The sequence below is a fragment of the Gossypium hirsutum genome, chromosome A13, assembly GCF_007990345.1.
Source record: "Gossypium hirsutum isolate 1008001.06 chromosome A13, Gossypium_hirsutum_v2.1, whole genome shotgun sequence".
NCBI lineage: Eukaryota > Viridiplantae > Streptophyta > Magnoliopsida > Malvales > Malvaceae > Gossypium > Gossypium hirsutum.
This window is the reverse complement of record NC_053436.1, coordinates 3,680,221-3,693,587: the sequence shown is the minus strand read 5'-3', so window position 1 is coordinate 3,693,587 and position 13,367 is coordinate 3,680,221. Positions and strand designations below refer to the sequence as shown.

At 33.9% G+C, this 13,367-nt stretch overlaps 2 protein-coding genes across 9 annotated transcripts; one reads left to right on the top strand and one right to left on the bottom strand.

Moving 5' to 3' along the window:
- The first annotated feature begins 4,880 nt into the window (after positions 1 to 4,880).
- Positions 4,881 to 8,072, top strand: LOC107913543 (chromatin remodeling protein SHL). Of its 8 annotated transcripts, none has more exons than XR_005907373.1 (5): positions 4,881 to 5,040; positions 5,127 to 5,472; positions 6,045 to 6,113; positions 7,366 to 7,481; positions 7,698 to 7,724. XR_005907373.1 is itself a non-coding variant. In XM_016842167.2 (5 exons), the coding sequence occupies exons 1-5, from the start codon at positions 4,968 to 4,970 to the stop codon at positions 7,722 to 7,724; spliced, it is 588 nt and encodes a 195-aa protein (XP_016697656.1). In that variant the 5' UTR covers positions 4,881 to 4,967; the 3' UTR covers positions 7,725 to 8,072. The 8 variants fall into 8 exon arrangements, 6 of the variants coding, with proteins under 6 accessions (XP_016697656.1, XP_040940439.1, XP_016697655.1 ...); XR_001688557.2 differs by lacking the exon at positions 7,698 to 7,724 and adding an exon at positions 6,344 to 7,266 and having other exon boundaries at positions 7,346 to 7,483; XM_016842167.2 differs by having other exon boundaries at positions 6,108 to 6,113; positions 7,346 to 7,481; positions 7,698 to 8,072.
- Positions 8,073 to 9,298: 1,226 nt separating this feature from the next.
- On the bottom strand, positions 9,299 to 11,767 carry LOC107913541 (purple acid phosphatase 2). Its single transcript, XM_041084503.1, has 8 exons — positions 11,355 to 11,767; positions 10,991 to 11,191; positions 10,720 to 10,831; positions 10,408 to 10,637; positions 10,193 to 10,331; positions 9,904 to 10,124; positions 9,663 to 9,784; positions 9,299 to 9,564 (listed from the first exon to the last, which is right to left on the bottom strand). The coding sequence occupies exons 1-8, from the start codon at positions 11,544 to 11,546 to the stop codon at positions 9,369 to 9,371; spliced, it is 1,413 nt and encodes a 470-aa protein (XP_040940437.1). The 5' UTR covers positions 11,547 to 11,767; the 3' UTR covers positions 9,299 to 9,368.
- Positions 11,768 to 13,367: the final 1,600 nt, after the last annotated feature.

Sequence of the window (13,367 nt, the reverse complement as noted above, 5' to 3'; positions counted from 1 at the left end):
TACAAGCCCAATTTTTGACCCAGGGCCCAATAACAAATTTTAACCTAAAAACTACCCAGGCCCAACTAGCCTAACCCAATCAGCCCAAAACATAAACACCTAGCAGAAACCCTAGCCCCCTGTTGTGCCGCACCTGCTCCTGGCCTCCTCACCTGTTCCGCCGTTCACCTGCTTTCCGCCATTGCCCAACTGCCCACCTGCAAAATGAGCAACACGCAACAACAGAAGAAACAAATAGCAAAAAGACAAAAAATAGAAATTAAAAGTTATATAGATCGGCTATAAAAGTCGAAATCTCACCATTGTAAAGGGCTTCCTCTCTTTGGACGAACACAAGGGAAATAAAAAATATTCCAATGTGATATTTCATTTTTTGTTTCAGATCTAGTGTTCTATTCTATTTATTTTTTATTTATTTTATTTTATTTTATTTCTTTTTTATCTACGAAAATAAAAAGGGAAAAGAGGGAAAGAAGCGTACCTGGAACCACCGCGTAGCTCTGTCGACGGAGATCTCCTTTGCCGTCGGCGGAATCGGGCCTTAAGGTGGGTCTAATGGTCCCTCGGGTTGGAAACCCGACTCTCGGGTACGCCGCGAAACAAGGGCTGAAAAGCCTATGTTCTTCGTCGTCGGTCTTTGATCCCGGCGGCGCAAGCGGTGGCTCCGTGGCCGAATAGTGGGAGGGGGCTGAGGAGGATCCCATTTTTTTTTCTTTTTGTAACAGAGGTTGCAAATGAGGGTTTCAATTTTTTTAAGTAATAAAAACATTTAAACGGCGCCGTTTGATGGAGATCTGCGCATGTTTTGCCCTAATGGGTAATTTGCGCATTTGGTCCTTCCATCTTGCGCTTGATGCGCAATCTGACCTTTCTATTTTTTTTATTTGGACCGCGAATTTTGTTTCTGCTTCAGTCTGGTCCTTTGACCATGTGCGGTCATTTGCATTGAAACGCTGCACTCTGGGATTGGGGCATATTGCCTGATCAGTCCTCCAGTCTTTAGGCGTATCCAAGTTCAGTCCCTGAGCTTTTTATTTACAGTTTAGACCCCCGGATTTTGGTTTGATTTTAATTTCATCCTTTAGTTCATTTAATTTTTTTTTTAAAAGAAAAGGAGAGTTCTTTTATTATTTATTTTAAGTTATATATATGTGTATATTTTATTTACCTAATATTTTTCTTATTGTTTGTATTACTTGATTTAAGTCAATATAAATACATGCATGCATTTTTATAATACACGTACATATTTTTCCCAATTTATATGTATACATACTCATACATATATTCTTTATATTCTATAATCTATATACCTTTTTTATTTTCATATATATATATATACATACATACATACATACGTACTCATATATTTTTGTCTATATACATCTTTCTACTTTCACGAATATATACACACTTATATATTTTTTATATTTTATAATTTTTATTTACATATATATATTTCTTTTAAATACATATATACTTTTTAGGTTTTATAATTTTAAAATACATATATACGCACATACTTTTGACATTTTTTATATATAAATTATCATTATTTACTTATATTTTTATTATTTTTAAACTTTGATGTATACTTACATATATATCTTCTTACATTCTTTATAATTATATCTATTTACGTTTTCATCATTATTTTAAAATATTTTAATCTCATTTACTTATATGCTTGTTTTCTTGTATGTTGTTGATTCATCCTTTTTTATTTATCTTATCTTTGATGCTATTGCTCGTATTATCATTCTACTTACATCATCATCATTGTTATTCCATTACACCCATTTTTACTCAGATTTGTAAAAACGGAAGATTTCGAAAATAAAAGTAATACTCGGTATTTGGGATCTTCGAGAGGATTGAGCCATAACGTGTTGGGTTCCAATTTTCTTTATCTAATCTAAATAATCGAGAATCCTCTTTAAATAAAAAATAAATAAAAGCTCATTATCGGGGTTTCAATATGTTGTGTCCTAGCGCATTGGATATGACACGTTGTTTCCTCGATACGAGGATTTTTCGAAAATAAAGGCAATATTCCATATTTAGAAAATTCGAGAAAATCGTGCCCTAGCTTACTGAGCTTCGATTTTTCTCGCGTTGATCCTAAATAACCGAGTATCCTTTAAAAATTAAAATAAATGAAGTTTAAACAACAAAATAAGAGGCAAGCTTACTCTCAAAAAAAGTACGAGGTGTCGTGTCCTAACTTACTGGATGTGACATCTTGTTAATTCGAGATAAGAAGGCATTTTTCATTTTGATTTATTCGAGACATTTTTAAAATAGCAATATAAGGAGGGATCATATTTTTAAATTCTTTTCGAGTTTTTTTAATTTTCGACACCAAGACATTAATAAATCAACTAGGTACCAATTTTGGGCGTATCGAGGTGCTAATCCTTCCTCGTGCGTAACCGACTCCCGAGCCCGTTCTCTAAATTTCGTAGACCGAAATCGTTTTTTTTAATAAAAATTAAATCATTTATTAAAAACAACCATTTTTCGAGGTGACCCGATCACACCTTATCAAAAAAGATTGGTGGCGACTCCCGTTTGCATTCTTTTTTTCAAAATCCTAGTCGACCCTGTTTTAAAAAAAAATGGTGTCAACACCATATACTAACTTTAACAACAACAATTAACAGTGTTAATGAACATACTAATAAATAATATTAGAAAATAATGGATTAAATTATATCAAATTAAAATAGATAAATCAAGCCCATTCCTGACATTTTTAGTGCCCTAAGCAAAATAATAAAATGAGTTTTTAGGTTACTTAAAATTTGGAGAAAAAAATTTTAGGTCCTTAAAAGCTGGTAAAAGAAATTTTGGAGCCCCTCAAAAGTTGGTAAAATTTTTTTCTGACCTTTAAATGTTAAAAATAAATTGGACCCTTTAAAAATTGAAAAATAATATTTTAGACCCCTTTTAGGCTTGAACCTTGAGCGGCCTTATCTCTAGACGACTCTAAGACCGGGCCTAAGATAAATTAAACCGTAAATTTAAATAATAGATGGACCAAAACCAATAATTAGACGCAATATTTCAGTTGTCAAACGATTGGTGAATCAATAACTTAAAAGTTGAAAAGTTACAAAATTAGGTAGCTTTACAATTCACATGCCTACAAGTTTTGATGGTGCTGAATAACGTGTATCCCAAAATTTAATATATTTAAATAAAGAAGAAAGATGAGGATGAGATACTCATTATGTCAAATGGAATTTAATACCAAGTAAGGCATTCCATTTGTTCTATTGTGAGGGTTTTTAGACTTTGACTTCCCAAGTATAATCGGAATCTCGCATCATGGTACGAGAATAATAGAAAAGATCGTTCGGTTAAAAGTTAATAACGACAAACATTCATCTAGTTCAAAACATAAATGTGATTTCGAAAAAAATTTATTACTACAGATATCATAAATTAACTCAAATAAAAACGATTGCAGCAAATTAAGAAGAAAAAGAATAGGAGGTGGCAAACAAAGTAAATTAAAGCCGATAAAGCAAGTAATGAAGGTGAAGCAAGACACACATTAACCATCTATTTATAAGCTCCATAACTCATCCAAAATGCATGCAACTGCCCTTACGCTCTAATAGTGTGTAACTTTCACATACATCACTCATCAACCACCATATGATCTTCTTATATATTGTCACGTACCGCCATGCCGCGTCATTAAACTTAATAACAAATGGCAACCAACACATGTTCTCCAAATCATGTTGCCATTAAAAGTCACATCTTTAAATCACAATTACATTATTCACTGGTCATTTAAATTAAAAAAAATAAATGAAAAAGAGAGAAATTTTGCTCTCACTAACATCTCTCTAACAGGGCCAACTTTTGTCTCCTCTTCGACTAGGAGACAATTGTTAAATCACCTTTACATGCACTCTTGTCGAGTGATACACCTCTATCTCAATTACTATTCGCTTTCTGTCACTGCCAAAAACCATTTATTGACAAAACAGTTATTATACATCATTAGCTCAACCTATAACATCGCATCATCATCCTACAAGGTCACATAGCCCCCTTCACTACATAACAACGAAGTGACTCATCTATTAATAGAACTCTTCCTTGTGACAACTTAATCCCTTGTATAAAAGCCCACTAGTAAACAATCCCTCTCTTTCATAGCTCTCCATCCACTAGGGTGAATCAATATCACACCTCTACTTGTCTCTTCGTTTCGTTGATACTTGGTATCAACAACATTGATTCAAAAAAAATATATATTTTTATTTAATTAAAATATACTTTTAAAATTTTAATTTTAACTCTAACTTAAAAAACATGCAGCTTGCACATTCTTCTTGGTTGATCAGTTTTTCTTTTAGCATTGTTTAATTGTTGTTGGACTAAAAACTATAACAGAGTAATAGTTTAAAGAAAGTTTAGGTGCTAAAGTGGAAAAACTAGTATATTTCAAGTGTCCAATCGTGAATTAAACCTTATTTCTAAATTCATTAAAAAGTGTTTGTTCTATTTGTTTTATCAGATTTAGTCCTTATATCATAATTTAATAGATTCAGTTTGTTTACATTTTAAAATGTGTATTTTTAATATTGATATTATTATTTTTTATAATAATTTCATCAAATAATGTGATGTACACATTAGAAAGTCAGGCTAAAAAATTTGATAGAATTTATTGAAAAAAAAAAGAGTTATTATCAAGATTGAAAGGACACATTTCGAAAAGTGGATGGATTAGGTATTATTAAATTATAGAAGAGGGATTAAATCAGAAAAAAACACATAGTACAGGGATCTTTCTAAAATTTGACCAAACTTTTACTATTATTTTTGAAAATTTAATTTTTGTCGCCCCACAATCTCTCTCTTGTCCTTGTGCATGCCTTTGTATTGTATTTCACTGAACGATTGTCGTTTATTTCTCTTTTTGTACTATTTTCTGTTCTTCTCCCATGGCCAAAGCTAAAGCTCCGAGGAGACCTCTAGAGTCTTGCACAATCAAACACATCAATAAAACAATTAACGGTAAGCCAAAGGAAATGAAAAAGATAAGAGCTTTAAGGGTTTTTTTTTTTCTAAAAAGTTGTGGTGGTGGTGGTGGTGACTGGCAGCTGGGGATTGCGTGTTGATGCGACCAGCGGACCAGTCAAACCCTCAATACGTGGCGAGAATCGAACGGATCGATGCGGACGCACGTGGAGGAAACGTTAAGGTTCTCGCAAGGTGGTACTACAGGCCGGAGGAGTCGATCGGAGGGCGGAGACAGTTCCATGGATCTAAAGAGCTTTTCTTGTCTGATCATTACGATGTGCAAAGCGCTGATACTATCGAAGGGAAGTGCACAGTCCATAGCTTCAAGAGCTATACGAAGCTCGACGCCGTTGGAAACGATGACTTCTTCTGTCGTTTCGAATATAATTCCTCCACCGGTGCTTTCAATCCCGATCGCGTCGCCGTGTACGTTCTTTTTCTTCTTTTAATTTTTGTTTTAACAAGTGCCTGAATTCTAACTTCATAATTGTTAATTAGACTCATGTTTTTCCCCTGTTTTCTCTTCGCTCAAAACTCATACTTCAATGGCTTAATTGGCGCTTTTTTTGTTGATTTATCACTAATGATGTTTTGTTCAGTTAATCGCTTGACTAAGATTAATTTAGTGAATATAAGTTGATTAACGTTGACTTCAACATTATATTTGTATGCTTAATGTTTGATTAATGTTCACTTGAAAAACACTATTTAATAGAGGAAGTGCAGTTTTACACGGATTCTACTTATGCGACGGTTTGGGATCTTTGGCGGGCTTCGACTATTTGCCCCACAAATCCCCTTATTTTGTCAGTGTATTTTATTTCTTTAATAAATGATGGATTCAGGTCCCACGACTCTAGCGGATTGAACTGGTTATTTCAAAGTGAACATTTTTACTTGAAATGAAGTTCGAGTGTTTTGCAACTTTGAGAATTAGATTATTCTATTTAATCTTTTTTTCCTTTGACCTTTTCTAGTTTGTTATGGTGATGTGGCAGTTATTGCAAATGTGAAATGCCTTACAATCCTGATGACCTAATGGTTCAGTGTGAAGATTGCAGTGACTGGTAAGTTGGATGCTTGGGAAGATAGCTATCTCAGTTATGCATTTATTAGGATGAATATATTGTATGCATCTTTGCAAGATATGCCAGAAGAGTTCTCTCCAAGTGCTTTTCTTTTTCTTTTATAAATTTGCATAAAATACATTAACATATGTTTTTGTTCAAGGATGTGAAAACAGTTTAATTGAGTGACAGATAGGCTACTGACTATTGTTTTAGCTGTCATTTATCAGCAGGTCGTTGAAGAATTGGAACTGGTATTATTTTAGCTGCCACTTTCAATTGGAGCAAAAATGGTTAAAGAAGTTCTAAAATTTGGCCCTATAGTGGAATGATGATCCCTTCCTCTCCTTTTCTGCTATGGAAACTGAACATTATTGTTTTCCCCCAACTTTTTGACTGGTAGTACGGCTAGGGTTTAATTAGCATTTTCTTTTAAGAAAATACCTCCTTCTAGGCCTTCCTGGGAGGCATTTATACAGTTGTGATGTAACCAAAGTCTTTGTTGTCCTTCACTAGAACAAAAGGCGGAAAACACGGTCCTCTTTTATAATGCTATTGGCAGGTGCTGGACCTAAGTTTAACTTTATTTATCCCTTAGAGCCTGCTCAGGTGGGGGCTGGGGAAGAGTGATTTGGTCCTGTTGTATAGGCCTTTAGACTTCGTATTGTCTGTGTTGTTAATTGTGTTGATATGAATTGATTCGATAGGCATGATCTTTGCTTAGATACAGTGTTCACACTGATAGCTCATGGATTTACAAGTCTAGAATTATTGGCATTGAGTTGGTAGGTTTTTAAGTGAAAATCCAAATTGTATTAAAGTATGAAAATCTGGAGAAGTGATCACTTAACTTTATGATGTTATGTCAACTGATATTCGTTTGTGTTATAAAGACCTAATACACTTTATTGAAGATACAGCAGCATCCAGAAGTCTGGTTGTTTCCATGAAATACAAAAATATTAACATGGGAGAATTCTTAGTGGTTCAGAAGCATGCTGATGGACAGATTTTTGTTACATTTTCACTTTATGTGTATTTGTAGGTTGAGCTTTGTGATTGATCCTAGCTAGGAAATTTAGTTTTCTTGAGTTTAGAGGCCAGTCCTGGAAAGACTTTTTCATCTGATTTACTCTCATGTCTAATTTCAAAGGTTAATTTTGATTTGCAACCAATTTACCCTGCATGCTGTAAAAATCGTTGCCATATTCAGCATACTACTTTTGATTCAGGTTTCATCCTGCTTGTATAGAAATGACAGCAGAGGAGGCTAAAAGACTTGACCACTTCTTTTGTGAAACTTGTTCTTCTGAAGGTAAGAAAAAGTTGCGGAATTCCCATGCTGCTTCCAGACCCTCGGATACAAAGGTCTTCCCGATTCCTCGCCCTTCCATTCATTTTCGGTATTCTTTATTAGTTATTCACCACACGGTCTGTATCTTTATTTGAGAATGTAGGTGCTTATCTGGCTACCTGCTTGTATGATTTAAGTTCCTGTTTAAAATGTGCTAATGGTATCACCAAATTCTTCAGCTGGTATGTATTATCAACTACAAACATCACCATTGATTCATTATGTTTCAGGTGGATACAAAACGACGCCGGAGGTGACAAAAAGGTACATAAAAGCTAGCATTTTAGTCAAGATACCCAACTCGACTCGTTTTCTCACTGTTAACCATGGAGTAGGCTTGGAGCAAACACGGAGACTAATATACGTACCATCCAAATCTGTAAGCCTTGTAAGTTTATAATCCTTGAGTTGACAGTAAGTGGTTTGAAAACTTGAGTCCTGTTTATATTGTTTGAAGGGCCAGTCAGTGGGAGTTAACAATGTTGTGTATGTATGTATGCATGTATTTTCGAGACGTAGGGTTTCCTTTCTTTCTTCTGGTTTATGTATTAGGGTTGTGGATAACCAAAACCTGTTTTTTAACTTATAAAGGGACGCATTAGATATTCTGAGTTTCTTACAGGCATCAAACACTGCTCTATGGATTTCCTTGTTTGCCTGGCTAGAGTCGCCTTTGTTCCTTGGTTCCCTCGCCTTGTTCGAAAAATCAATCCAAATAGTAGTATTTGGTTTTATTAAATTAGGTATGATTTGTTTCTGTCATTAGTTAAATATATTCACTTCTGTTTTTGGTTCACAGGTTAAATATCATAATAACTCAATCCAACTGAATCAATCTTTATTATTTAATTTAAATTAAATAAATATTTTATATTTGAAATAACTTGTATAAAAAGTATTATTAAATCTATTAAAAAATATTATTAAATAAATTAAAAGTATTATTAAATTTTAAAGTACTTAAATAAAAAAATTTCTATTTTAGGGCCGGACCTTGCTAGCCCCTTAACTACGCTCCTGCTCTAATTGTTGGATGAAATTACATGGAAAAACAAAAAGGAATATTGCATAGGTTTAACTTGAAGGTTGCCATTTAAGCCCTTAAAAAAGTTAAATTCAATTATTTGTTCATATATTTTGTGAAATTCACGGATTTAGTTATATACTTTACTTTGTTAATTTTAATCTTTATATCTTTTTTTTTTGAAATTTTAATTTTGACCCAAATAGTAAATAGTTGTAGTTAACTTTGTTTGGTTAAATTTAATTACTAGTCATTTATTATGCTTACATTTATAGATTTAGTCCATATTCTCCAATTTAATCATTCTAAGCCTTTATACTTTTCAAAATTTGAAATTCCAATTTTTATACAAATGATAGTTGTTAATCCGTAAACATGATTTTTAATGTGTAATATATGGAAATAAACATGGTATTACAAAATGATAATATGTTTATCGCATTAGATTTTGAAAATAACAGAATTTAACTTAATGAATTTAACAATTATCATTTGGTGAGGATTACAATTTTAAAATGAGAAATGTACAAGGACTCAAAATGACTGAATTAAACTATTAAGGATTAAATTCATAATTTTTGTAAAATACAGGGACTAAAAGTGAAATTTAACCTTGAAAAAGTATTTGTTAATAGTGTTACCAATTAGATTTTAATTATTAAATTAATCAAGTGAAAAGATTAACTTTCAAAATTTTGAAAAGTACAAAGACTCAGAACCTTAAATAACTATTCTAGAACCTTATCTTCTGTTCTTAAGATAACTTGATGGCAATTCACTGGAAGTGAAATTGTAGAGTAAGAAATGTAAAGAAAAATATTGGAATACTCTTTTTATTGATTGTAATTTGTAAAGATGGAAACATGGCATGTTATTCTCACTGTGAGGCTGAAGACTCGTCAACTGGATGCCAGTATCTATTGAAAAACCACATTGAATCCGCTTCAACTGCATATCCATCCTGGTTACGGTGCCAACTAAAATAAGCATGAGTCTTGTTCTTGATATCGAAAACGGCGTGACCGAAACTGGCTTCGCGATATGCCGAGTAAGCCGGCTGTGGCTCGGTCATGCTGCAAATACCAAAAAAAAAAAAAAAAAAAAAAACCAAACCGTTTGACATAAATCATGTAGGAAAACCATCACATACAAGAAAAGAACAATCTTTTACTTGTTTGCTAAGCCTTCAATGTTCCCTCCGTCACCGATCGTAATGTATACAGGTGCGGATTGATCCTTCACGGGAGTGCAAAGGCCATTTACAATGTTGTATGCAATGTTGGATATGCGTTCCTGAAAAATACATAAATCGGTAATCGAGCAACTTCGAAACAAACTCTTTTCCATTAGGCATTTCCAAAATGGTTCAAACCCCACAATGCAGAACCTAATGATACAGGCAAAGAGCTTACAGTTCGTTCGTAGGCATGGACGTGACCGGCAAATACAACATCGACTTTGTACTGCACAAACCACGGTTCATACATTACTCTCATGGTTTCTCCTTCCATGTAATGGTAGTTGTAGCTGTTGTACCATGGGGAATGCATAAGGACTATTAACCATGGTGTTTCACTCCGGTTTACTTTCGGTAGCTCTTCTTCTAGCCATTTGTACTGAGGAGTGTATTTACCTGTGGAAATATTATTGATAAGTTACCAGATGAATCCAGCATGCATCCCTGGTGAACCATACACTTACCATAGGCTGAATACGAAGACAATACTATGATGTACGCCGAAGCTCTTTTTATCGAGTACCAAAAGGGAGCAGTACTGTTTGATGCTTGATAAGGAACATGATAACGGTGCGTGTAAGGCTTAAAAGGCTCTGTTTCACCCTGCAACAGAACCATAATCGTGTTATTACCAATTCACCAGGCCAGCCATAACAATGAGAAAAGAACAAGTGCTTACGATTTCAGGGGCGAAGTCGAGTTCGTGATTTCCTGCGGTCCATATCCATGGTTGATATGCAACAACTCTCTCAGTAAACCTTCCCCATGTATCCCATCTTACATTATCATGATTGGGGTAGTTATCTGCGTAAGAAAGATCCCCAACAAACAACACTGCTTCACCTTTCACTGGATTTTGCTCATAGTGAGTCAATGTCCTATTTGAATCAAAAGACTGCCCTAGATCCCCTGCATTATGGTCCCAATTCTCATACATTACCACATCAAAACATGATACATACATACATACATTAATCAAGCTTTCCCTTACCAATGAGACCAAATGTGTATGGGACATTTGGACCAACTTCGGGAGGAGTTGTAAACCAGAATTTTCTCATAGTATGATCCACACCAACCACATAATAATATTTGGTGTTATACTGCAAAAACATTCAACAACCAAATGAAAAAAAGACTCCGAATCGAAATCAAAGAATGCCCCCTCCAGACTTGATAACTTAAGTAGACCATAGCCAAACAGGCATAAGATAGAACAGTAAAAGGGAGACTCTGAATATAGTAAATAATCCCAAATTTACCTCCAGATTTCTGATGGTGCAGTGATGAATAAAACCAGAGGTGTAATTGAAGAACCTGTAGGTATTGAATTTGCCTTTTGCCTTTTTCTTTTCCTTGCTGTTTTCACTCCAATAAACAACAGTACTGGAACCTGGTTCATCCTCAGTTACCCATGAAACAATCACAGCTTTTCCAACATGATCTCCTTGTGTTATATGAACCTTAAATTTACAAAAACAATGTCAGATTCTGAAACAACCAACACCTATTGGACCGAGTGGCCCTTAAGCAAAGTCGGCACTAGGAGAGCTTTGCTCCCTGTCTAGATTCCGACATGGACAAAAGAAAAATATAAAAAACAAGACCAAGGAACCGAGGAGCAACCTGTTGGGGTGCATTGTAGCCTGGGGGAACTCGAAAAACATCACTGTCAAGCGGCATATCCACAGTTTTCTCCACTTTCCTAACGTAGGTGCTGGTCTTTCCCCCATCGCATCTCACTGCTGAATCCAAAACTTGAAGAACAATGACAAGAAAGGCCAGAACTAAAGAAGGAAGGGAGTTCATCTTTGGCATCTAGGTCTTAACGCCACACTGGCTCTAACACATTGCATTTTTATGGATAATTGCCAATGAAATAAGGGAAGAATATTCAGGCTATATACGAATATACAGATCAGATCATCTTAGAAGTCAACTCATTGAAAGCTATACGAGAATGGGTGCTGTGAAAAGGAATTAATATATAGGATATATAGAGATACAAATCTGAACAAAGCTTGTGGTCATAGGGCAATGGACTCTAGTCTGCTTGTTGCTTTCTTTATGTACCAAAATGAAAATCCGAATAAAACAAATATTAATAATAAATAAATAATAATCCCTTCACGTTCTCAAATATGAAATGATAAAAATAATACAACCTAAGGATTACCGGATTTATTGAAATTATAAACCATTAAACTAACCATCATCCTTGTGTCCGGGTCATAGATATTTTTAAGAGTATTTATTCAAATATTTAGTATATTCTAAAAAAATTTTACGAAAATTCATGGATTTGAACCAAAAATCCATCTAAGACTGCAGGATTTGTTAGATTAAGTTCTGAAGGAAATATATTGTTTTTTTTTTTTTTGAACCTAATGTGTTTGTAAAGTATATGATAATCGAATATAAGAAATTCGCTTGTCCCCGTTTATCATTGACTTTGTCCTTTATCTTCCTACGGTATAGATGGTGCAAACAATGGACCACGGCCTTAGGCATACGTAATAGATTGCGTAAAGCTAAAGGAAACAGAAACTTGAACTGAATAACAAACAACTTCAATGAGTTCCAATTACCCTGCATTTAATTTGTAAAATAAATTGTAACTGAGGTTAGTCAGAGGATTAAAGAATTGGATACTGATGCAGCGGTTGATCGAGGAATTGGAGCCTCGTCTGTTGGTGGAGTGATGCTAGATCAGAATATGAATTGGATTTTCGGCTATATACGAAAGTGCAATATTTGTGAGGCTGAATTTTGGGTTATTCTTGATGGCATAATTACGTCACTTAGTAATGGTTTTAATAAAGTTATGATTCATACTGATAATTTAAAAGTAGTTCAAGTTTTACAATATAACTTATTGAAAGATTCAGACATTACAATTCTCAAGAGAGTCCAAAAAATAATAGTACGAAAAGGTGTTGGTTGATTCAACACATTCCCAGAGAAAACAATCGTGTTGCGGACTATTTAACTAAATTGAGCTCAGAAGAGAGGACAAATCTCCAAGTTTACGATGAGTGTCCTCACATTGTCTCAAAAGTTTTTTTTCAAGATAAAGCTAAAGGAACGATAGATAAAATAAAACTAATGTAATTTTTCATTTATTTGTTTGTTTCACCAAAAAAAAAATTACTCGTACTCAACCTCATATGTTGACATGATGATTAAGATGTTCATTGCCTCAAGTATAGCCTAGATTTGAATTACACTAATCGTGTTGTTGTTAAGACTTTACCCCTACTACAATTCACCAAAATAAAAAAAAAAATTGTACTACTGCTAAAGAGCACATGAAAGTTGAAGTGTCGGTTGCATATGGTTGGTTGGATCAAGCATTCTTAGCCTAACATGTTAGACTGAAATAAGAGTTTCTTCTTTGAAAAACAAGAAAGGGGAACATGAAATTAGACTTGTGATTTATTATTTATATCCTGTCTAGCTTGCTGGTATTAAAATAATGAATTCCTCTTGCATCACTCACCCTTTTCTTTAATACTATAAATAAATTTATAATTTTATCACAAGTTTTATTTTTAAACATACTTTGAAAAATACATGTGATATTTTAACTTTTAACTAAATGTAATTGTAAAGTTTATCTTTTTAGTTTATAAAAATTAA